The sequence below is a fragment of the Pyrgilauda ruficollis genome, unplaced genomic scaffold, assembly GCF_017590135.1.
Source record: "Pyrgilauda ruficollis isolate IOZ18807 unplaced genomic scaffold, ASM1759013v1 scaffold65, whole genome shotgun sequence".
Lineage (NCBI taxonomy): Eukaryota > Metazoa > Chordata > Aves > Passeriformes > Passeridae > Pyrgilauda > Pyrgilauda ruficollis.
The window spans coordinates 373,829-397,350 of NW_024528266.1; the positions used below are offsets into that span (position 1 = coordinate 373,829).

Genomic DNA, 23,522 nt, shown 5'->3' on the forward strand with positions numbered 1-23,522 from the left:
TTGACTTTTCTAGGACAAAGTTACTACAAATGGTGTATAAATATAGCAGCAGCTGAGGACTAATAGTTGGGTCTAAATTCTGCTTGTTTTTCTGTCAGACTGAGAATCTTTGAATGACAGATATTTAAAGCATTGACAAAGGCACACAGACTCTCACTGAGAGCTTACCAGTACTCTGTCCACCAGCTACAGTGAGAGCCATCAGCTTGTTTCATTCAGATTTTCATTTCATCTCCAATCAAGAAATGTAACTGAGGAGAAACTAACACTTTTTTCTCTTTCTGACTTTGTGACATAAGTTAATTGTTCTGTGTAATTTGAATTGAGCAAGAAGACAACTTTGAAACATGAAAACACACTATTAGCTAAATGAGAAGGACTGTGCTTATGCTAACAGTTATTTAACATATATATGCTAAGAAAATCAGGGTCCAGTTTAATCAGCAGAACCTGCTTATTTTTTTAAACACATAAACATGTGATCTTTAATATTCTATCCTCGTGTTGCTGATAGTTTTTTATTATTTCCCTTAGTTTTGTCTCTACGTCATTATTTCTTTTTATAGATAGGGCTGACGCTTGGGTTCAAACTTTTTAAAAAATGTACATAGAGTATGAACTATATGACGGTAAGTACTTTAAAACAAAAAAGAATAAACGTGAATGACTGAGATCTTGTAAATTTTTGAAGTGAGAGTCCTAAAGACTGAGTTGTAATGTAGATTTATACTCATCGGTGATGTCATTTGGATAAGTTACTTGTCATGAACAGGTTATACTGATGAAAAATTTAGATAGTATTCTGAAGAAGTATTTTCTTCACACATAAGCAGGTGCTTTTCCTATTATGTATTTATTGTGTACAACATAGTATTTTTCAAAACATCTAAACAACAGGTTTGTAATAATTTTTTGTATTAGGTGTGCAAATGGTTTGGTTGTGTAGCCTTATAAAAACAAAATATGTACAATTGTCAGATGACTGTGCCAAAGTCAACTCAGCTCCTCCCACCTGGATGTGAAGGGGGGTTGTATGGGTGGCTGGGGTTGTTCTGTTTCTGTTTTCAATGTTTCACATCTTAAACTGCAGAAAATGTTTCTCCTTATGTTGACTAGATACTCATAGTATAGTTTCTAGGGATACTGTTGACCCTCAAAAAGATTATGTACAAGAGGGAGAAGCACACAACTTCTAACTGGTTAGGAAATCAGTATTAATCAGTCCTAAAAAAAGATCCAAAAAAAATCCCTCCGTTTCAGTGACTGAAAGTAGACCCAGGAATCCTGTGGTAAATACTTTCAATTTTAGGTTCACCCACTCTCAAGTGTCTGGAAAATTTCTGGTGGTATAAAATCTTGGGCTACAAACCAGCATGTCTTAGGAAAACTGTAAAGTCCTTAATTATGCCTGATGCAGGTGTAATACAGGATAAAGAGGATTAAGGGGTCTGAGAGCCATAACAAGCAAAAGAGAATTCAGTTATGGTCATGGCAAGAAATTGAAAATAAAAACCTCAGTTTTATTCTGAGATTTTTTCATTGTCCTTTTTGTTCAGCTTCCTCTTCTCCAGGATCACAACCATGACACCCATGACCTATGTCAGAAGGCTTTTGTAAGGCTTATTTCATTAGTTCTGTGAGCTACAGTGCAGTAGCAGCGACTGCCTTTAGGATAACGACACACAGAACTGTCAAGAAGTCATTCCTGAAGTCTATGTGTTGGCTTTCCTTGTTTGTTTTTATTATTCCTCCATTTGTGTTGCTTACATGCAACATACTTTCAACAGGAATTTGAAACTATCTGAGAGTCATATGCTGCTGCCCTGTCAGTTCCAGTAGTGTTCATACTCAACCAATAGCTGGTGGAGTCCCTTTCTGCAGGGAGTGTTGCTAAGGAATGAGGTTCTAGGGACATCAGTTTTCATACAAGAAGAAAAATAACAATGGGCAGTTGCTCTGATGTGAAGTCAGAAAGATAACCTGTTCTTTTACACTAGAAAATTCAAGACTAACTGGTGTTAGTCTTGCTTGTGAAAATTTGAAAAGGAATTGCTTTGAGGTGGTGGGTGTTTGGAGTGGCTCAACACAAGGCATGAAAATGTAATGGTATATGTGAGAGCTGGGAAGCACTTTTATTGCACATTGTTTAGTTACCTTACAGTGGTGTGCTGGGGGGGGGATATTTTCCAATATGCCTCTCTAAAACCACCCCAAAATTATCTTAAAAACGAAAGAATTCCTATCACTAAAAATATGCTCAGCCATAATTTGCCATATTTCATTATGATATGCTATTGAAAAAATTTTGTCATCTCTGATCTTATGAACTATTAATTTATATACAGTCTCATGACATGCTCTGACCATGAATAGAACAGGGGTACTTACAGGTATTTCCTTAAAATTTGTATTAAAACAAATGCCAAACTCTTGATTAGATATAGAACTTGATAATGCTAAGCAATTTATGCAAAATAAAACTAATCAGGAAGGTAGGGCTTAGGAACATTTATTGTTGCTTAGAGTAAAAGAGAGTGTAATTAAAATGATAAGGTAGTCATGATTGGAATAAATTATTGAGGTTACAGAGATTACACCTTAAAGCATTTGATTGATGTTGAGAGACCTTGATTGTGAATATGTTCTATGCCTTTAAGCATTGAAAAAGTAGATCCTAGAACATAATCCTTTCTTCAGTGAGGCTTTTGCAGACTGAACAAAACTCTTATGCTAATTTTCTGTTTCTCTCCTTCCATATCTTCTACAATTTTATCTGTATATTTTTATCTTTGTGTGCAAGTATTTTTTACCTGTTGTTTACCTGCAATTTAGAATTATCAGAAAATGTGTGGAAATGTGTTTGCTAATTTGAGGCATGACTGGGAAGAGAGGCTCACGTAGTCCTGAAGAAAATCCAGTTACCAATTAAGATTTTCATTAAAATATTTGAGTCATAGTTAATTTGCATTAGGATTTATTATCTGAGCAAACCTGACCTATTAAACCTTCTAAATCTATTACTGTCAGTTAATGTCATGATTACAGGAAGAGCACATGGTGTGCCATGGAAACACAGCTGTTCCACTGAATTTTTAACTTGAAATCACCATTGTGCAGTTTATCACTGAATTATTAGACACAATAAATTATTTTATGCTAGCCACTCTCATGTCCATCTTCTTAATATTTTCCTTGTCATTATAAATGCCTTTAGCCTTACAGGGTAATGAAAGGTTCTCGTATCAAGTCTGATTACTACTCTAATGTTTTCCAGGCATGCTTGGTGATGAGCTTGGCATATGAAACAATTTCCTACAGTAATAAAGCTAATTAAAGTGGGCAGTCATCCCCACATCACTCTTTAATGAATTATAATGAGCTCATTAATCTATCCAGTCTTGCTCACCACATCTATTGACTAAGCTTCTCTGGCAGTTATAGGGTAGAACACATGCCCAGGAAAAAAATGGAAACTGAAATGCATCTATTTTCCCATTTTTGGCATAGAAACAGGAGAAAGCAGAGGTATGCTTTCAGTGGAATATGCTTTTTAATAATCAGAATTGGAAAGGGTAAACAGCTAAATCCGTCCAATGGTGGTGAAGGAAGAATCATGCAGGACCTTAACGAGGTCTAGTATTGCACTGCAAGTGACAGAATAATTAATGCTTCTGTGGCACACACATATCATGTAAAATATGACTTGCAAAAAATCTTTTAGTAACTGGCTCTCTGGGGAAACTGCCTAAAGAAAATAACATCAAGCTCATTTTTGGCTGAGTTTCTTGGCATTTTTCTTTGTTTTCTCAAAATGAGCAAAGAAGAGCTTGCAAGGTTATTTCATATCCAATTTCATAATGACAAATATTGGAGAATTAAGTGGTAAGATTTATGAGTGGAAAGAGATGATTCATGCAAATATACAACTAGAAAAACCACTTATTTTTCTTTGATTCTAACCCCTCAACTTTCCCCATATGTAACAGATAAAGTCTAGTAATAGCAAATCACAGCTAACTGATGGTGTTACCTGGTTCTTCTAGCATTCCGATGCTCTGAAGTCAAATCCCACTGGCATATTTTTATATTATTTTATACAAAGAATTTTATCTCAATTTGGCTTAGTGCATTGATACATTTCTTTGTATGATAGCTTAGAACCAGGGAGAGCAGTTCTGTATTAGCATGTTTGTCATGCTGGTGAGTGCTGCACTAATTATTTAGACTGTGCTGTTTTCTATACTGGCCAAACTAGGTAGGCATTTATAGTTGGTATTGTTTTGTCTGAGAGACTTAAATTTTTGTAGTACCTTTGTAGTTATGCTGTCATAGGACAATTATCTTATGATAGCTGAATTACATTTGTCTCAGTTATTTGACAAAGTCTTGGTTTTTTGGTTTCTTTTTCTCAAAAAATCGTAACGATAAACAAGTCTTGTCTTTTGTAATGGCCATGTCAGACCAGAAATTTGATTTTCTGTATGTGTGCAAAGTGGAACATATTTAAAGATTGACATATCTGCATAAACTTGCAGCAAAATGTCCTGTTGGTTGAACAAAGATTTATTCTCAACTGAAAAATGCATTTTCATTTAAGGTCAGTAAGTAATTGAATATGCAGTAGAGGAGGGAGTCACACTGAATATATACTCTAGTTAAGCTGGTTGACTTCACTATAGTGAAGTATGTTCACTGTAATTCAGAATCTATTCTTGACTACTGATAAGAAGATAAAACCTCAGTGGGTCTAAAGAAGCACTGTGTGTCAGAGCTCAGTGTACTAAATGGCTGTATGTGAAAGAGGAGATAGAGTTGGTTTTTTTTTTTTTTAATGTGGAGAAACAAATCCAGCTGTGCTTGGCAAATGTAATAAAGGCAGGAAACAATCTTCACGTTTTATATGTGTAAATTTTACATGAAGTGTAGCAAGGTATTCTAAACTATCAACATGATTTACTGATTTGCTCACCAGCTGTGCATCATTTTGCTATTCACTAATATTTTCTTTAAAGGGTCAGTAATATTGTATAGGATATCTATGTCAAAGTCTTTAAGCAGTAGTAAATTACAAGTATGAAGTATAGAGGATATCATGTTCTCTCAATACACCCTCATGATATAAAGAGTCATGATATGTAGGACATCTGGGGCTTCCTTTTATCTAAATATGAGGGTTTCCTTATTTTCTGTGTCACCATGGTGGATCTAGGGAACATTTTGGAATAAATTAGTTAGGCTGGTGTAGTCAAAGATCATCAAGGAAAAGTCATTTGTTCTTTGCACACGATATCCGTGCATGTAAGCATTTGTATATTTGATCCTAAATACTTCCCTGGAATTACATATTATTGTCATAATCATAACTTCAGGCAGAGCTGGCTGGATCTCTGCTGTTTCTTACTCTGAGAGCATTTAATAAGATTACTTCTGTTAATTCTAATGCACTTAGAAGATCTAAAAACTTATTCATTACTTTCTTCCCTGAATCATCCTCATCAATCTAAAATTATTTTTATATATTTTTATTCAGATCCTAAAGAAAAACTTGACTTGGCTTTAAAAACATGGTAAAGTAAAAATACGTATTTTGTCCTTTTTGTGCACAAGATGTTGTTTTGTCACATTTTACCTCACAACTGGAGGAAACCAAGGTCACTATTTTATAACGTTCCCCTTTCCTTCTGTCTGAAATTTTCTTGTAATTCCAGGAGGCAGGACAAAGAATATTTTAAAGCTGATATATTGAATTCAGCATAAAATAATAAATATTGTGTCACATATACAAGCTGATAGTAGAAAGCTACAGTGAATTCAGGGGAGATTTGAGCTTAGTAGCCTGTGCTGTGTTGGAGCTAGAAGAAATTTTTCTATTGATCTTCTCACAGGGCAACCAGGATCCAATTTGGACTTGTCTCCTTCTGTTTAGACAAATGAGGTTTTGTTTAGGGCATTTTTCTCTGAATATGAAGAAATACATTTACTGGTATGGCAATAATGAAACTTCTACAAAAATGCTGCATGTTGGCAGATATTTTTACTTTACTTTTTTTGGCCTGAATATTTTTTGTCATGCTGCTTGGTGGAAAGAAACTGACATACAAATGAAAAAGTGCCTGCATTTCAATTGTAAATTAAATTATATTTGCACAAAGTTATAGATTTTAAGGATATTCTTTCATATGACTCAGACTGTGTGTATTAACATGATCGATAAGGTTGTTTGCCTGTAAAAGTGTGAAGAGGTTTTGGTGATTCGACATTAAGAAAAAAAACTGGATATGAATATTTTATCCCCGATGATAATGAGAGTTAATAGGACAATATTAAACTGCTAAACATATGATTACAAACAAACAAAACCCCACCCTGATTACAGAAGGCTTTCATCAAATTAGTAAGTGCAGTGAGGTCTTTCAGAGAATTTCCAATGCTGAAATAAAAAGTCGTTAAGGAAGAACTCTTGGTAAGTAAGATTATCTTGAAGAAAAATAAAAAGTATAATTAAAAAATTGGTGTTTGTTTCCACATCAGCAGAAGCATCAGCAACACTGGGGCTACTAATCCAAAGAATGAGTATTGAAATGCCAGTTTAAGATATCTGAGAATAGTAATGGAAGAGAATAGAAAATCTCTTGCACCAGCTACTCATTCTGAGACTGATATGAGAAATTGTTGAACTGCTAACTCTTGCCTGTTATCTATTGCTTTGATCTTTGTGGCTGAATGCCAGATTGAAATAGGCAACTGCTTTTTATTTGCTGGGTTTTTAAAAAAAGTTATTTTAATTGGAGTTTGTTACTGGTTAAATTAGTAGAAACTGTTCTGGAAAATAGATTTGCTAGGAGCATGAATGAATATAATAAAAGGGGGAAGAGCAGAACAGGCTTCCTGAGATTTTAATCAGACCTCAGAAGTCTGCTTGAAGAGTCACGCATGTGAATAAGGATGTTTTGTGTAGTTAACTCAATTTCCAAAAACCTTTCAACAAAACCCTTCATCAAAGGCTTTTAAAAAATATGATGACTAGGAGAGTCTTCTCTTGGATTAATGGCAGATCAGGAGTACAGTACAAAAGACATAAATAGTCATTTATTAAAGGAAGAATTATACTTCTAGGAGGTCCAGAATAGTCAGAATTAAAATGGAGTTTGAAATGTTGCAGAAAGATTTAATCATACTAAATGATGTAAAGATGACAGTTGAGATTCAATGTCAGCAGACACAATGGAGAAGAAGGGGAAGAACAATCCTATTTTTCCAGATGAGGAAAGGGAACTTCCAGGCATGGTGCATAGTTCCTTGAAAAGACCTCCTTTATTTTAGTACTTACTAAATTTTTTTGTAAAAAAAAGGGACTTAGAGTTGAGCATTTATTATAAATAGAATCCTGATTACCTGGTTCAAATGAACGACGCAGCCCAAGGGTGGAGGAAGGTTTTGATCAGAGATGCAGGATGTCCTATGTAAGGAGGAAGATATTTGCTAGCTTCAAACAGAGATGAAAGTAGTTACACAATAAGCATGTGGATTTATGAAACAATGCAAGTCACAGAGGAGGTGAATAGGAAATACACCTGCTTTGTCTTAAGGAAGCAGGAACAATGGTATTGTTCCACAGCAGGTTGAAAACCAGAGCATGGTTAGGGGGTTTTGTTTCACTTGTTTTCTCTACATGAATGTAGAATTTATTTAGGGATATCACCAAAGGAAGCATTGTACTGCCTAGGTGAGTTCTGGCCGTAAAGTGAGAATTGGTGGATTGATTATATGGGGAAAAATGCATTCATGTCTTTTGTTATGCTCGTGGCTGCTATTCATGATTTCTGCAGGTTAGATATATCTTGGGCTTCACCTGGTGTAATCATTCAGTTTTCATGTTCTGCAGTTTATTAGTCAAGCTTCATACTTTTTAACTTAATGCTTTTTATTATCACTCAGAAAGAGAGAAGATTTCAGCTGGAGTTAAACAGGAAATCCAACTTAATTTGCTTAATCTGTATTTCAGAGTTAATGGAATTTGGCTCACAATGAAGAAAACGTTGTTAATTTAGCTTTGTTTTCATAAATGTCTGAAGTCAAAGTAGCATAGCCTATATAGTCTCTTTGAGTGTTACCTTCACAGTTGAATATCAATTGAATTCCAGTATTTAAATGGATGTAACTGCCCTAATTCACCCAGTAAAATATTTATTGACATGCTCCATGTAACTGAACTTAGAATATGTTATAGTATTGCATAGATCTTTTTTAGGATTAATCACCGTAATTTATCATAAGAAGATCAGATCCTCTGCTCCCTAAATGCCATTTGATTTCCTGATCAAGAAATGAAATAGAGAGTTGTTCCTTTAGAAGTGTAATTTCAATACTGGAGCTGTGTGGAAAGAACATGTACAAAATGATGTCTTTTTCTCATATGATCAGGGTTTACAAAGCTGATTAAGGATTTTATTTGTTTGTGTTTTTCCTAATGGAAAGATGACTTGGAATAAGACTCTGCGTGTGCTGGGTCTAAATGGTCGTGGGAGTTGGCTCTGAGCTGTTGTGTTATGCTTAAATGGGAATTTCTGGAGCATGGACTTGCTCTCACCTGTGTTCTGGGCTTCAGCAACAGCTGGTGGGGCAGTGTGACATGAGAAGCAGGCGAGTTAAGTGTGACCATTGCCTGCAGTCAGCAGGGATGCTCTTTGGGAGCGGTGTTGGGACTCCAGCCAAGACTAACTGGTCTGGCACGGCACCAAAACAGCAGGTGAGCCAAAGGAACAAAATCAATGTGCCTTGCACATGTGAAGAAGTGCAGCCAGCCAAATAATTTCTCTCTTGGTGTGATTGAAAGGGATTGATACAGATATGAAATGATGTTGTAGGCAGGGCTAGAGAGAGCACAGAAAGGGAAAAGTCACACTGTGTACATGAGGTGTACTTACAGCAGGGACCAGACCACTGACTTCGTTTTTACACGTGAAAGAAATAATGCAGTCTTGGTCTCTTTGCTAATGTTAGGATCTTTAGGACTTTCATTGAAACAAGAGTAATGATAAACAGTGCAAGTACTCATGATCTGTCTGAAAACTCATTTCTGAAAACACAGTCTGTAATATCCAGCAGTCTACTCATGTAATCTCATATAGGTAGATGCTCTTCCTTTTGTAAAACATGTTAACAGAAGTGGTGTTTTGTAAAACATGTTAACACAAGTGGTGTCTCAGTTTGGAGAAAGATAGTAGTGCTTCTCTGAAAATTTCATGTAAGATCCACAAAAGTACTTGTTGCTTTTCTGATGTCAGTTAGTATAAACTGAACCATAGAAGATACCCACAATCCCTATCTAGTCTTATATGCTGTTCACTGAAAAATACTAATACTGTACATGTTAAACCTTGTGTTTTTTTCTGAATGTTCTAGATATTTATCAGAAATTTATGAATTTTTCTGCATAGATCTGCTGCATAACTCAGAGGAAGCTTCAACTGTTGTGGCATTTAGGTACCTTTCTGGACCTGATACTCGGTTTTATATGTCTTAGTTTTGTTTGTTACAGGTTTATTTTCTTAAGACACTATATCCTAAGTAATTGTTGATTTTTGCAGTGCCCTATGTTGATAAATAATCCATTTAGCATCTGAAATTCAGCACATTTATCAAATGAGTTTTATCATATTCTAATTTTATGGTATTTCTTTAGAAACATATTCTGTTTAGTATCAGAGGAAAAGCAGTAAATTTATCTTCCAGAATACTTGGTTAGATCTGTTTATAGTGCTTTGATTACAGTAAGCACAATATGTCTCTGTGTTCACAAGTATGAAGAGGTATAAAGTAAGTTTTCAAATTTAAAATTATTATTCTTTTTGGCACTTATGCATAACCTGCTGCAGCTGTCTTCACACACAGCACAATTTTTCATCTTGTGACCTGATCTGAGGAGAAACAGATTTGCTACTATGTTTAGCATTTTCCCAAATGAGCAGAATTAAACTAAAATAGAAAAATACTGGCACTGAGACATAGCAATTGCTGTCATAGCTAGCAACTGAAAATAAGTAAAAAGGCGATAATTTGAAGACTGTTCTGACCGTAAATGTATGCAGTAATAACAGGAGCTCCATAATGAACTTGCACCTGAATCATGGATTTTTTTAAGTATCACAGGATATAAGTGAAGAAAGTGATAGATAGCTTTTTGCACACAGCTACTTTTATATTTTTATGAGATACACTTGGAATTTAGTCTGGAAAACTTTTTTTTATTATCTGTATTTAATAAAAGAAAGTAATTTGAAGATGTACTGTTTATGGATTATACTGTGTAACAGTTCTCTTTAACAAAGAGGTGTTCATTGACTTTTTAGAAAGCATTTCCAGAGTCATGGACATGCTTACTACAATTGAGAGCAGAATTCTCATCCTTTTTTCCATAGTAAAATAATGAACAGCATTAATAAAAACAATGAGAATAATAATGACAATGTAATATGTAGTATATATAATTTATTAAGCTCTGCTAAATGGCCTCGAAGCTGCAGTGATACATGAAAACATGCCTAGAGCTTAGATTGAATTATTTGGACTGATAATTTCATAGCAGTCATGTTCTTACTGGACTAGTAGCCTTGATAAAATATTGGCATAAACTCATTTTGCAGAAAGATAAGGAATCAAAGTGGCAAAGGGTATTGGTTTAGTAAATAGAAAAAGTAAATGTCACTTAGCAGACTTTTATATCTGTGGACATTTTGTTGATTTTAGTTGGCTTCTGAATTCTACTTATATGATAGTCTGTTCTTTTACACTCTATAAGTATTGTAAGGGCTGAAAAAAGCTGGAGACATATTTTGCAAATGTGATCATGCCCACACTATAATTGGGCTTATTTTTCTAAACACAGGAATACATGAGTCGGGTGTCTACTGGAATGTGGAGATAGCTAAGAGGCTGACTCTCACAGCCCCAGAATATTCAAAGTGTATTTAGAAAGCCCTACTTTATGAGGGAAATGTTTTTTTTTCCAGGTTAGTAAAATGTAGCGTAGATTTAGAATACATTGAGTGCATGCCCTCCTAAAAGCAGGCCATCCTTTTCTTCTTTAATGTCTGTTGCTGTGACAATTCATTAGGAGGCAATACTGGGTTTTTGGGAGGTTTGGGTTTGGGCTTTTTTTTGGTTGCTTTTTGTACTATAAATCCCCATCAGACTGTGTCTGCTATTTCTCATTCACCTTGAGAAGCCTTTCTCAAAAAATTTTTTGGTCTTTTCACAGCAGCTTTTCCCTGTGGTATAGTTTCTCAGCAGATAATGAAGCATTTCAGACCTTCTAAGGAGCAGAGATGATCCATTCCTGAATTCCTACCATCAGATACACATTGCTGTTTTCCCGCAGACTAATGAAAAACACAGCATTCCACCAGTTTTTCTGCCCTCCACACCTTTCCATAACATGCCATTTATTTAGTATCATTCATGTAATCCTTCACTGAAATAGTTTGGTTCTTGCATGAGAAAAGGATTTTCTTAGCCTCTTCTCCTGCCAGAGCTTTCACTAGTTACTTTCTGGAGGAACTATATTCAGTGTTTTGGCAGCAGTTTTTTCCACAACACTTTTTATTCTGTTAGTGCTACATTCAGACAGGTGTCTGGGACACTGAAATTGCCCAAACCTTTTTGCAGTCAACTGCTTGACAATGTGTTTTCTTTCTTTTATTCACGCTCTTGCATTTGAAGAAAGATTGATGCCTCTGCAGATACTGTGCAGCAAAATGAGATTATAACATCCTAATTCTACTCTGCACTCAACAACATACAGCTGTCTGCTGCTCCAAGAGAGCGGGGTTCTATCATGTGTTGAGGTGACTTGGGAAGGTGAGCACCATCGCTCCTTCCTCTTTCTTTCCCTTGCTTTGTATACCCAGCACAATGCCATTTTTGATGGAATATTTCTTGGATCAGTTGGCTGTCTTGGCTGTGTCCCCTCCCAACTCCTTTGTGCCACCCCCCTCTCCTCACTGCAGTGGCAGTACAAGAAGCAGAAAAGGCCTTGGCACCGTGTAAGTGCTGTTTGGTAAAACAAAATCATCTCTGTACAGTGAGTGTACAACACTGCTTCCAGACCAAAGCCAGCCTGCAGTGCCACACAAGCTGCTGTGAAGAAAGTTAACTCTGCCTCAGCCAAAATCATTGTAGAGTCCAAACCTAAGAGTCTCAAGCATCCCAGAAATTGCGTGGGTGCTCTTTTACAAGGCTGCAGTGGCCCGTGCACGAGTTGTTAATGCGGAGCACTGATTTCCAAGCACCTTGTCCCACTGGAAGGGTTAATCAGAGTTTTGCTGAAATGAGGCAATGCAAGTGAAAAACCTTAGCCTTCCATGCTTTTCTCCAAGCTCTAAGGATAGTTATGGTCTAAATTTTATGAGACAATTGTTGCATGGAATGCGGCAGTTAAGTGCCTGGAGAACTGTGCCGAGCAGGAGGGGTCCATTCCTTGCATGCGTGAGGAAGATCCAGCTGGGTACTCCGCTGCTTTTTGCCAGGAGAGGTGCACTGTGAGTTTTAAGTCTTTGGAAGCTCTCTGGGGCAGAATCGTTCTTCAAGCTCTCACTAGTCCAAAGGAGTTCTGCTTTGCCTCTTGGACAAAAGCTAGTGCCAAAGCTCACTGGAAAAATGTTTCCTGCTGTGGTTTCGGCAGGATGTTACAGGCCTCATTGCTGTATGTGCTTGTGTATGCTTTCCAGAAGATATTTTTGTAACAGTCTTGGCTATGGGACCTTGATGTTTTTCTTTTTCCACTGTGTGTTGTACTATTTTATTCTAAGTTAAAAAGGAGAAATTAAAAAGGTAGCAACAGTGTAAAACTGCAGTGACAAAAAGAATTCAGAACAATGTAACAAAAATTTGAGGTACCATAGCTAATGCTGTATTGTTTTTAAAACCATTTCAGTAAATAAACACGTCGCTTAGATAAAATAATTGTTGCTGATACTTAAAACCATATTTTTTAGAAGCAGATATTTTTGCTAACAGTAATGTTAAATATGCACTAATATCATATCGAGTGCTGCAGGCTGTATTCTGGGATGCACTAAAATTTTATTTTCAGCTAATCTGCCTAAACATCAATCTGCTAGTAGATAGTAAAATGCTTCAATAGCATGCAATAAAGAAGGCTTCCATGAGATTTTCCCTAGCAGATATAGTGCGAGTTCTGGCTTTTTTATAAGTTTGGATCTTTCAGAAGATCTATAGTAGTACTGAAGTAGTGTGTAAGCGGTCAGAAATGGTGTAACTCTTCCTTTTGCAATTGTTTAAAATATTTGCAATATTGATGCACCTGTGTCTTGTTTCTTCTTTCAATTCTGTTGGAGCAGATGATGAGCAATAAAATTACTTGGAAATATTATAATTATTACATTTATGTGAGGAAAATGGGATCACACTATACATTTTTGTCCTATATTTCTGTGTTTATTTGGATTTACAAACACATTAGTAGTGGCAAAGTGCAAGTTTATCACACTGGTTGTAACCTTGAGAACCTCTGAACTCTACACAATATAAATGATTTCTGCACTCTTATACTGCTGTTAGTTGATAACTAGAGGTCAATTTTTTTTTTTTTTAATTTTCAGAATAAGTGTTGTGAATATGCCACCAGATTGCCAAAAGTTTTCTTGTCATATGGCTTGTGTTTTTTTGGTATTTTTGTTTGTTTGGGTTTTTTGTTGGGCTTTTTTTTTTTTTTTTTTGGGGGGGGGGGGGGGTGTTTTTTTGTTTTTTTCTCTTTCAATAATAGTGCTCCAAATTAGTAAACTTCCCAAACTAAGTGTTTACATGCTAGAAGGATGTAAATATATAGTTCTTCTGTTACAGTTGCATAACCAGCTAGTTGGCTGGTTAGTTTACTAGGTTTTTACTTTTCAACAGTTCAGTCTATTAATTTGAATTTCTCCTCTGGAATGTTTATCAGAACAACACAGAGCTTGATATTTCTTCTTCAAATATGATGCTGAGACTTACATGAACTCATGAGATTTCCTGGGGACAGTTTGCAGCCTGCTGCCTGGACATGGGTTTGGGTACAGTTTTAGCTATTAGGGTCACTTTTGTGCAGGTCAGATTGAGTTACAGTAGTTATTTCACTAAGTGGTAACTATATTCTTTCCTCCCCCAGTTAATACCAGAACTGTGGCTGTTTTAGCTGATGTGGGACAAAAGATGGATGGATGGGGAGTGTGCTTTCCTTTTTCTGTGGATGTCTGTTATGCTTTCTTTTTCATCTCTCTAAGATCAAGAGCTCTGCAATAATGCTCTAAATTGATATTTTTCTAATGTTGTTTTGTATGATTAAAATTACAACATTTCATAGCTGTTTCTCAAATGAAAAGGAATGACCTGATAGGATCTTCAGTAAAAAGAGTTGAAAGATTCAGAAAACAATGAAATGGACTTCTATGCAGGGAGCTATTCAAATTTCTATGCAATGGTTTTGGATACATTAATTTCTTTATGCAGCAACTTAGGAAATGTTATTGAAAATACCACACATGACAAAGAAAAATGGAGTTTCATTATTTGAATGTAATTATCTCACACTATGTGAAACAGCCTTTTCTTGTCATGAGCAAAGTAGAAGCGTTAAGCCTATTATAACGTCTCTTTTGATGTTTTTCTAGGATGGAATAAAAGATGAATGCTCAGTGCTGAAGCTGCAGCTGAAGGAGAGAGACGAACTCATAGCCCAACTTCGTGAGGAGCTGGTAAGCAGGAGAAGCAATGGCGGGTTTTTCTGGGTGTTTTTGGGTTCCTCTTCCTGATAATGTCACTCCAAGGCCAGATATTAAAGAAATACAATTTCACACCTGCTACAGAATCACTAGCCTAAGGCTATGTTAATCATGCAGATAAAACACTGATAACACTGACTGTACTTTTCTAGGGACTTGTCAGCCTCTGAAGTTGCTGCTGTCTAGGTTCATTGCTTGTAAAAGTTTCTTTGAAGACATTGTGTTGACAGTTGTCTGATCAGAGGCAGATAAGCACAGCACTGTATGCATATGCCAGAAATCTTGACGAGCCATGCACATGCCTGATAAATTGCCAGTACTTCTCCCATGAGCTGCTTTTCACCTCTATGAGATTCTTCAGTAGAAAAGGAAATAAGGGGTTTTTCTCCATAATAGATGTCTTTGCATAAATTAATATATATTCTTACACTTGCTGAACCTTTACTTAGCATATGAGCTACTAATGCTTGGCTACTACTGCATTAAGGATTGACAAAATACATACCAGTGACTGAAGCAAAATACATGATTCAGCAATTAAAAAAAAAACTAAACGCGTGAAAATGCATTTTATTATTTTGCTAAGGCTGTGGTAACAGAACTGTAAGATTCATTTTTTGATGGAATGTTGTTAAAGCATGGATGTCTTCAGTATTTTCAAATAAAGGAGAGGGAGTTTCCACCTCCTCTCTCACAGCAGGGAAATCCTGTAGGGTCACCACCTTCAGGAGGACATTGAGCACATACATTCCTTCCCTGAAAGCTGCAGCTTTACTGGGGCCTGAGATTTTGTCTAAGCACCCTTTGGGACAAGGGATTGTTTCCCTAATTAGATGTTAATTTGCTGATCTACCTCAGGGAATTTTTGTGCCTTTCTGTGTTGTGCCTCCCCTGCCTAGCTCAGAACTGGAACAGAATTAATTCAGGTCTAGCTATTGCTGCATTTTTTTATACTCACTAAAAGTAGGAGTATATATTTTTTATACTAAATAACTTGAATTTCAAGTTGCATGGGAAAAATGTAATCCTGCCCAAAAGTGAAAGATTTCTTTACTATATTAACATCTGCAAAATAAATACACATCATCAATTTTCTTTGTTTTGTATTTGGCTACATTAAGAAATGATGTATTGTGTAATTATTATCTAAAATTAAATGACAAAATGGGACATAGGGTGCATCAAACTTCTCTACAGTCCTGGAGCGTTAATTTTATATCAGTCTAGTTCAGAACATGTGCTATTTAACTGGTGGACAATTTTGTAAATCATGTAACATTACCCTGTATTGATACAGGGTGCTGTAGCTCATTTGCTGTTAACTCTTGTCAAAATTCACCTGTGTATACATCATTTGAAGAAAAAATGTTCCCACAGGGAACTGTCATAATAGAAAAAAGTACAATTTCCTAGGGCCTTGAAATAAGGATTTCTGTATGATTGAAAGTGTCAATTTGTTGACACTTGAATTGAAAGTGATTAATTTACTTCAGTTTTGACACTCTAAGACTTGTAAAGTAATGTATGTGGGATTCTTCAGACCATGTTTAGTTGTTTGAAATTAAGCTTTGAAAGGACTCAGAAGATCTGATTTACTCCTGATGGAACTGACTGAAGCCATGTTGGGAGGTGAACATGACATAAACTATTTCAGTTTATGAAATCTCGAAAAAAAGGAGTGGGAACACAATAGGAAAAGAAGCATTTGTTTTTTGTGGTGCAGTTGTGGGGGTGGTTTTTATGTTTGGGTGTTTTTTGGAGGGTTTTGGTGTGTTGTTGTTGCTGTTTTGAGTTGTCTTAAGTACAGTCATAGGTGTACTTTTTAAATCTCTACTGTATCTTCTGCAATACTGCACATCCAGTGCCCTTTTTCTGGAGCTGCCCTGGGTCCTGCCACCATGGCATTTGATGAAGTTGCCTTCTGATTGTGTGAGACGCTCTTAGAAACTTTTTCAGTGTGCTCTTGAGGGAAAGTAAGCTGTCTTTCAGAGCTGTTAAAAATTAATTAAATCTGTAATGATTTCCAGGAAATTCTGATGTTTTCCTAACTTGCATAAAACTCACCAAAAATTGATGTGAAACGTGCTCTAATATTCTGCAAATGCTGCATTTACCTACATGTTTGCGAGACTGTAAACATTTGGAACATGAATGTTTAGAAAAGTTGAGAGCAGTCATTTTTGGCTAATGAAACTGCACATATTTTTACATAGGTGCAATTTATTGTTGACACAGAACTTAATAGAAAACAAAAGCTTTTGTTCTTGTGTCTTGGGGCAGCCCATGTTCCATTTGTCACTCTGAATATGGAAATATTAAATTGTAAATGCAACTTGCCTGTCTTGAAAGCATGGCATCCTGACGCTAATTCAGAAATAGCACATAAAAATTTCTTTGAGTAGGAGTCAGTTTTGTGCTTTTTGAGAAGTACATGAACATCTGTACTTCGAGCATTCAAGCTGAATGTTAGCATGTAGATGTAAAACCCTTGCTTAGTTGGTTTTACTGCAAAACTATTCAACTAACCCAAAGTGAACTTCAGGTAAATTTTGGCTGTGGGGGAGCTTTTGCTTCTTGCTTTCCTCTAGATTCGCTAGACTTTTTTAGTAGTTTATCCCTCTGATTTTTTTTCCCCTAATTTTTCAATACTTTTAAAAAAGCATTTCTACCTCATTTGAGTGCATTATGAAGGAAACTTTGAGCTGAACTGAGGAAAATGTCAATGGAGTGTAAGCTGATGAAACTTCAGAACTTGCAATTGTTAAATAGCTTTTTAAGGGGGAAAAGGCTAAATACTAGAGAAATGAAAATAGGAGTTTAGATGCTCAGCTACAATACCCAGGTAGAAAGGATAAAATACAAGGAACCATCACCTATCTCCTAATAAACAAAGAAGAACATAGAATAGTCTCTTGCAGATTTTTTTTTTGTTCGCTTTTTTAGTGATTATTTTATATTGACTCCCTTTGTCACCAGAAGTGTGTCTGTTTTTGGGGAAATAAAGATAGGTAGGTAGGGAAGTAGAATTAATTCCTCTATGATTCCATTATCTCTTGAAAAATGCCTGTTTCAGAAATCTCAGCTAACCAAACCTGCTCTAAAGCTACCTGGAAATGGTAAACCTCAGCAGGAATTGAAAATTTGGGTTGAAACCACCACTTTTCTCAAAACTGTACTCATTTGTAAAAATATTGTCCAGGAAATCAAATTAAGCGTATCCATTCTGCAGTGTGCATGCTCTTCTTTTCTCTTTTCTTCTCTTTTTCCCCCTAAAATAACCAAAATAAACAAACATCTTAGTTTTCATTGGCATGAAGATGTTTGAAACCTCAGCTGTCTCATACCTAGGTCTGCTTGCAACTGCATCTCTCCATAGATTTTCCTAGATTGATCTTTTTCCACTGCAGTGTGAGCACTTAGAATGACTTCAAGCAGAAAATATTTTCATGCTATATTGGCAAAAATAACTGACTGCTGTTTACAGTAACATTTATTCTATTGCTGTCATTGGTACAGCAACATTCACGCTGAAAAATGAGAGTTGACACCATTATCCTTTCAACCTTGATTCCCTGTGTGACTTAAGTCGTGTGTTGTGCCACCAGAATGAAAAATGTAGTGAGGCAGTTGGAGTGGATTCTGAGGCAAAGTTAGGTCAGGAAATTAATCCCCCTTATAGCCTAGCTGTTGGGAATACTTTTCTGCCAGGGAGGTGGCACTTTATCAAATGTTAGACTTTCTGCATTTATGGAATAGTGAGGTACAGTGCCACCTAAGTGGGCTTTACCTCAAGCTGTAGAAGTACTGCTTTCAGGATAGATACTTTGGAGTTAGCTCAACAAAACATGGCAGAGCTATTTTTATTTCTTAAACTTTTTTTCTCATCTTTTCAAGTCATAAACAAGCTCTACCTCCCTGCCCAAAACTTAGGTTAAATGAATTGAGAAGGCATGAGACTTGTGCTGTGGGTTGGGGGGTGATGGTTTTGGTGAGGAGCAATTTTTTTGTATTTGTTGGTTTAGTTGCTGTATGCTAAATACAGTGTATTCCTGGAGGGCAAGAGTGATGGCAAGCTTAGCTGTTTTCTGTAGGTTGATTTCAATAATGGGCAATTAGCCAATTGCTCAGTTTTTGAAGTGTCATGAAGATGAGTACTTTTTACTCAGCTTTGAAGTGTAACAGAAAACCTTAGATACATTTGAATCCTGCTGATGAACTGTTTATGAAAGACACTTAGGTTAAGTGTAAAAATCACTTCAAAATGTAGTTATGCCAGTACAGATCCCTTGAATTTTACAGTCTTAACATTACAACTTGTTTTGACAGGCAAAGAATGAGATTCAGATAAAAATGTCATGAATGCATGGGGAAAATAATCTTTTGAATTTTTGTGAAAAAGAGAAATTTTCATTAGTCCAGGTTACTGTCTACCTTTTAAAAACAGTTGTCCTTGAAATTTTAAAGCAATTAGATAGTTCCCATTTGAAGAGGATAGTAGTCCTTATTTTTGGAAAAAGAAATCTAGATTACTCTTTACGCTGATTACCCATTTGCTTTACATTCTGTTGGTTTGTAGTATTACTTCATGTTGCCTGTTTTTATGAGAGGGTATTACAGACCCATGGATAATTTACATAAGAACCAGCATTTATAAGTAGTTTCAAATCCTTTTTCTTCACCATATTTAGGAAAAATTAGGAGTAGAAAAGAAATAGATTAGGTGTACTTAAACATTATTAAAGTGTCAGGCATCTTCCCCCTTTTTTGCAGAAGAATTAATTGCATGTATTCCAGAAGAGGCTTATCTGAGCAGTAATTACTCTCTGAATCAGTTCCACAAGACAGGCATGGAGTGTGAAAATGGCAATATCCTATAACCCACAATGGGGATTAGGCTTCAACTCCTTGTCTACACCAGTGCCTTGATGAAAAGCTGCCAGTCAGATAGGATCTTTAATATTCCTGGGCACTTGTAGAGGTGATTCTGCATATGAGTTTAAGTTCCTGCTACAAAACATTGTCATATCGTGGCATTTGGCATAGATAAAATAATATGTCATGAGTGCAGAGTGTATTCCTGGTCTCACTGAGGCTCTGCTCTGGAGTATTTAATAAAAATAACACCGCAAAATGAACAGACCTGAAATGCAGAATTTGTCCAAAGTCTCCCTTGAGACTTAGTGCCAAGGCTTGCCCTCCTTCAATAATAATGCACTGTGTGTGCTTATCTTTGGCAGGAATGTCACTTGTAGACAGGTGCCTTCATGGGATGTGCAGTGTTTTACTGATGGGCCTTCTAGTATAAGCAGGCAATTCTGATATGGCCTTAGGCCAAAATCTAGGAAAATCTTACTTTTTGATTTATCTGAAGGACAAAATGTATGTCTCAATGTCACCTTTCCTTTTTTGAACTTAATTTTTTAAACTAATTTTTACTCGAGTATCTAAAGATAGCTGACAACAGCTGAATTTAAGGACAAATGGAAGTGGCATCTTGGGTATGTGCAAGGAAGGAAGACTCTGTGTGTTGCAGTTCAGCTTTGTAGATGCTTTCCTTTGTAGGGTGAATGTTGGCTCAAATGTACTAAAATTCATTGTTGCTTGATTGTAAGTTTGTGATACTAGATGAATTCTCAAAGAGGTACTCAAGTTTGAGCTGGCATGAAAATTACTGCAGTCAGTATCATCTAATGAAATGCTATTGCCTATGTGTGTTTATAAGAGAACAGAGAAAAGTAATGTTGCTTAAAAACAAATACAGGTGTGCTGGGAAGCTTGTTTTGCTTCTGAAGATCAGCAGTTTAATTTCTATGACTGAACACCTTCAGTATGTTGCTAAAGGCATGTGTGTGACACATTTTTATTGTAATCATCTGATATGGAGGACTTTCAGATTGATAAATGCATTATCCTCAGCTCTGCACTGCGGTGTGTAATGAATCAACTGTTGGTGTTGTTTCTTCCAATAATTAATTTTCTGATTGGGGAAATATATTTGCTCTTCTCGATGTGAGGATATCTGTCTGTGCAATTTGTTAAGGATCTGATAGAAAAATAGTGTGTTGTTTGATTTCTTTTTCTTCCCCTCAATCTTAGTTTAGTGTCTTGTCCAGTTTTCTTTGCCGTAACTGAGCATAATTCACAGAAAAGTCTGTACATATGCAGTAGTATAGCAACCATCAGAAATATGGTTGATTCTTCAATCATCTACATTTTAATAATAAAGTATAATTTTTCTTTGCACGCTAGTGACATTTTTTAAGGAAGGGTGTAATGTAGTGTTTATCGGCAGTGAATATTTTTTAATTTGCTTTTAGTGTATTCCAGAATTTAAAGACATCAAATATTTTAGTCTGTAAATAACACATTGTTTATGCATGAGAATTTTTAGGAAAAAAAATTTGAAAATACTTAGATGTTAGGACTGAGAAACTGTTCTTAAAACACCAAAAAGCTGAACTGCAGTATCTGTCCTTTCCTAAAAGAGTAAACTAACAAGAAATTAGTTTCATGAAAATATTTTACATCTCACTAATATTGCTTCTCAGAGACTGACTCTGTAGATCCTCCTCAAGTTTTGTATGTTTTTGTTGTTCCATTACTCTATTTCAGTTTGTTATTTGAACTGCACAAGATTAAGAGATTAAACAAAGAATCCATTTTAAATTCTGTTTCAAAGTCTGAGCACTTTCTCACTGAAGATACCTTGTGTACTTTGGCATCATGAATATTGCATGGTTCAAAGGATGCACAAACACTTCCTCAGGTGCTCTGCTTTCTTTGAAACACATTCTTTAGTGATTTTAAGTTCTGTTTAGAGCTGGGGTGTGTATGTGCAGTTTTAGTAGAACTTCCATAGAGAAGTTCTGATTCATACCTAGTTTGTCTACGTGAGGTTTTAGCTCTGAAATGGGGAAAGTTGCCCCTTCCAGTTTTTGGAGAGCAAAAATGCCCTTTGCCATAGGTGTTTCCCATGGTCTGGAGAAGTGAATTAAATAGAATAAAGTACGATTTATCTTCTAGATTTGAGTAGCTAATTATAACACTGCATGCCCTCTCTTATCTCTATCTTGTTGTTAGCCTAGGGTGGGTGGGACTGATGCAGGAGCTGGAGAGCTGCTGAACAGATAAATGTCTTTTTTTTTTTTTTTTTTTTTTTTTTTAAATCAGAATAGCAATCTTACAACAAGAGGTAGGTTTTGGTCACAGTGTCAAGCCTCTTTCTTCCATGCAGGTCTTTAATGCTCCCCTTGGATTCTTCCTTCTGCTGTTCTGATTTCCTGCATCTTTCTTCATCTTTTTTTCCCCTCTTTCTATAGAAACCACACACATCTTTTAATGTCCTGTGCATGTTTTATCAATTCTTTATCCAGAAAATTATTGATGCCCACTTCTGGTTTTTGGGTGGAGACTTTTTTCAAGCTTAGGCCTTTGTAGTGCTGCACAGCTGTAATATTTTTGGCTCTGATGAGATTTTATCAGTATCGCAGTGCAACAAGAAGGGGATGGGTTCTGTAACCAATCTTTCAGAAATTGCCTGCTGATTACCCTGTGTTTAGGCTGGGTGTTTGGTGAGGTAGGCAGTGGGCTGTGCAAATGCCCTTCATTGCCCTGAAGAGCTGTAATGCATTCACACCAAGTGGCAGGAAAAACTTCCATATGAGATACCATGGATACAAAAGTGTGTTACAAGACTGTGTACAAAAGCCTGAGTAGTGTCCTAGCAGAGAGCTAGCTTGCAAATTTCTACTTCCATTGGTAAGCTGTTTCCAAAAATTATTGCTCAAGTAATCTCGTTTCCCATTTTGTCTCCTCTGATAGTTTAACTAAAAGAATATTTTATATTCCTTTGTATTTTGATTAGAAGACAATAAAACAATAGTGTGTGGTCATTATCCAAAAATCAAATAAAAAACCAATCTTACTGACTTTAAGCCACATATTACAGTTAAATTACAAGGAGAAAATAAGGTGCTGGTTATTATTAAGTCAACCTAATCTCACTCGTACATTTATTTGGTTTGTCTGTGTACTCAGTACTCAATTCTGACTATTTTTTCATTAGATTGGTTTGTATGGCTAGGAAAATAAAAGCAATGAACTGTTTCTTAATGTTCTTTGTTGACTTCAGAATATAGAGTGAAAATATATCTTTTTTGGCTTGATTGGTGAGTTTTTTTCCAGAGCTGTTCTTCATGAATAATTCAGTACATTTGAAATGTACTTAACGTATTTTAGTGTTTTCTGGTAATAATGGAAGACATTTATCTTACGCTTCCCAATTTGACTTACAGATGATATTGTTTTTCTCAAAGGGAGCTCTTGTGATTTGCCAGAAGAGTAATAGAGTTTGCAGGGTATGGTATTTATCAGAATTCACTGATTATTAACATAGGGATTTATAAAACCAGGCTTTCTCCAAGTGTGATATTTGTGTTTCAGCTTACAAATGAGAGTTGCACTCAGCTATGCTGGGTGAGAAATAGGATGCTGTATTATTATGACTTTAGAAAAAACAAGTGGAGCTACTGTGCTGGTAGTATGGTGATGAGAAGGAATAAAGATAAACTGTGTAAACTTGCACCTGTCTGGTGGGGCTGCTTGCAGCAGAGCTCAGGTTAATAGGCTGGAAAAATAAAAAGTGGTGCAATTAAAGAATGATCTAAAGCAGCTGAACAACTTGTTCTAATTTTTTAGCTGAACTGTGTGTTTATCATACTGCTTTCAAGAGCAGGGTGATGGGCT

General features: G+C 36.0%; 1 protein-coding gene across 1 annotated transcript in view; it reads left to right on the top strand.

Annotated features, from left to right (window-relative positions):
* The window catches only part of CCSER1 (coiled-coil serine rich protein 1), a 382,235-nt gene that overhangs the window by 317,287 nt on the left and 41,426 nt on the right, over window positions 1–23,522 (top strand). Inside the window, exon 8 of the mRNA XM_041484265.1 lies at window positions 14,667–14,750. Within this exon, the coding sequence (XP_041340199.1) occupies window positions 14,667–14,750 (84 nt within the window). The remainder of the gene's footprint in view (window positions 1–14,666; window positions 14,751–23,522) is intronic.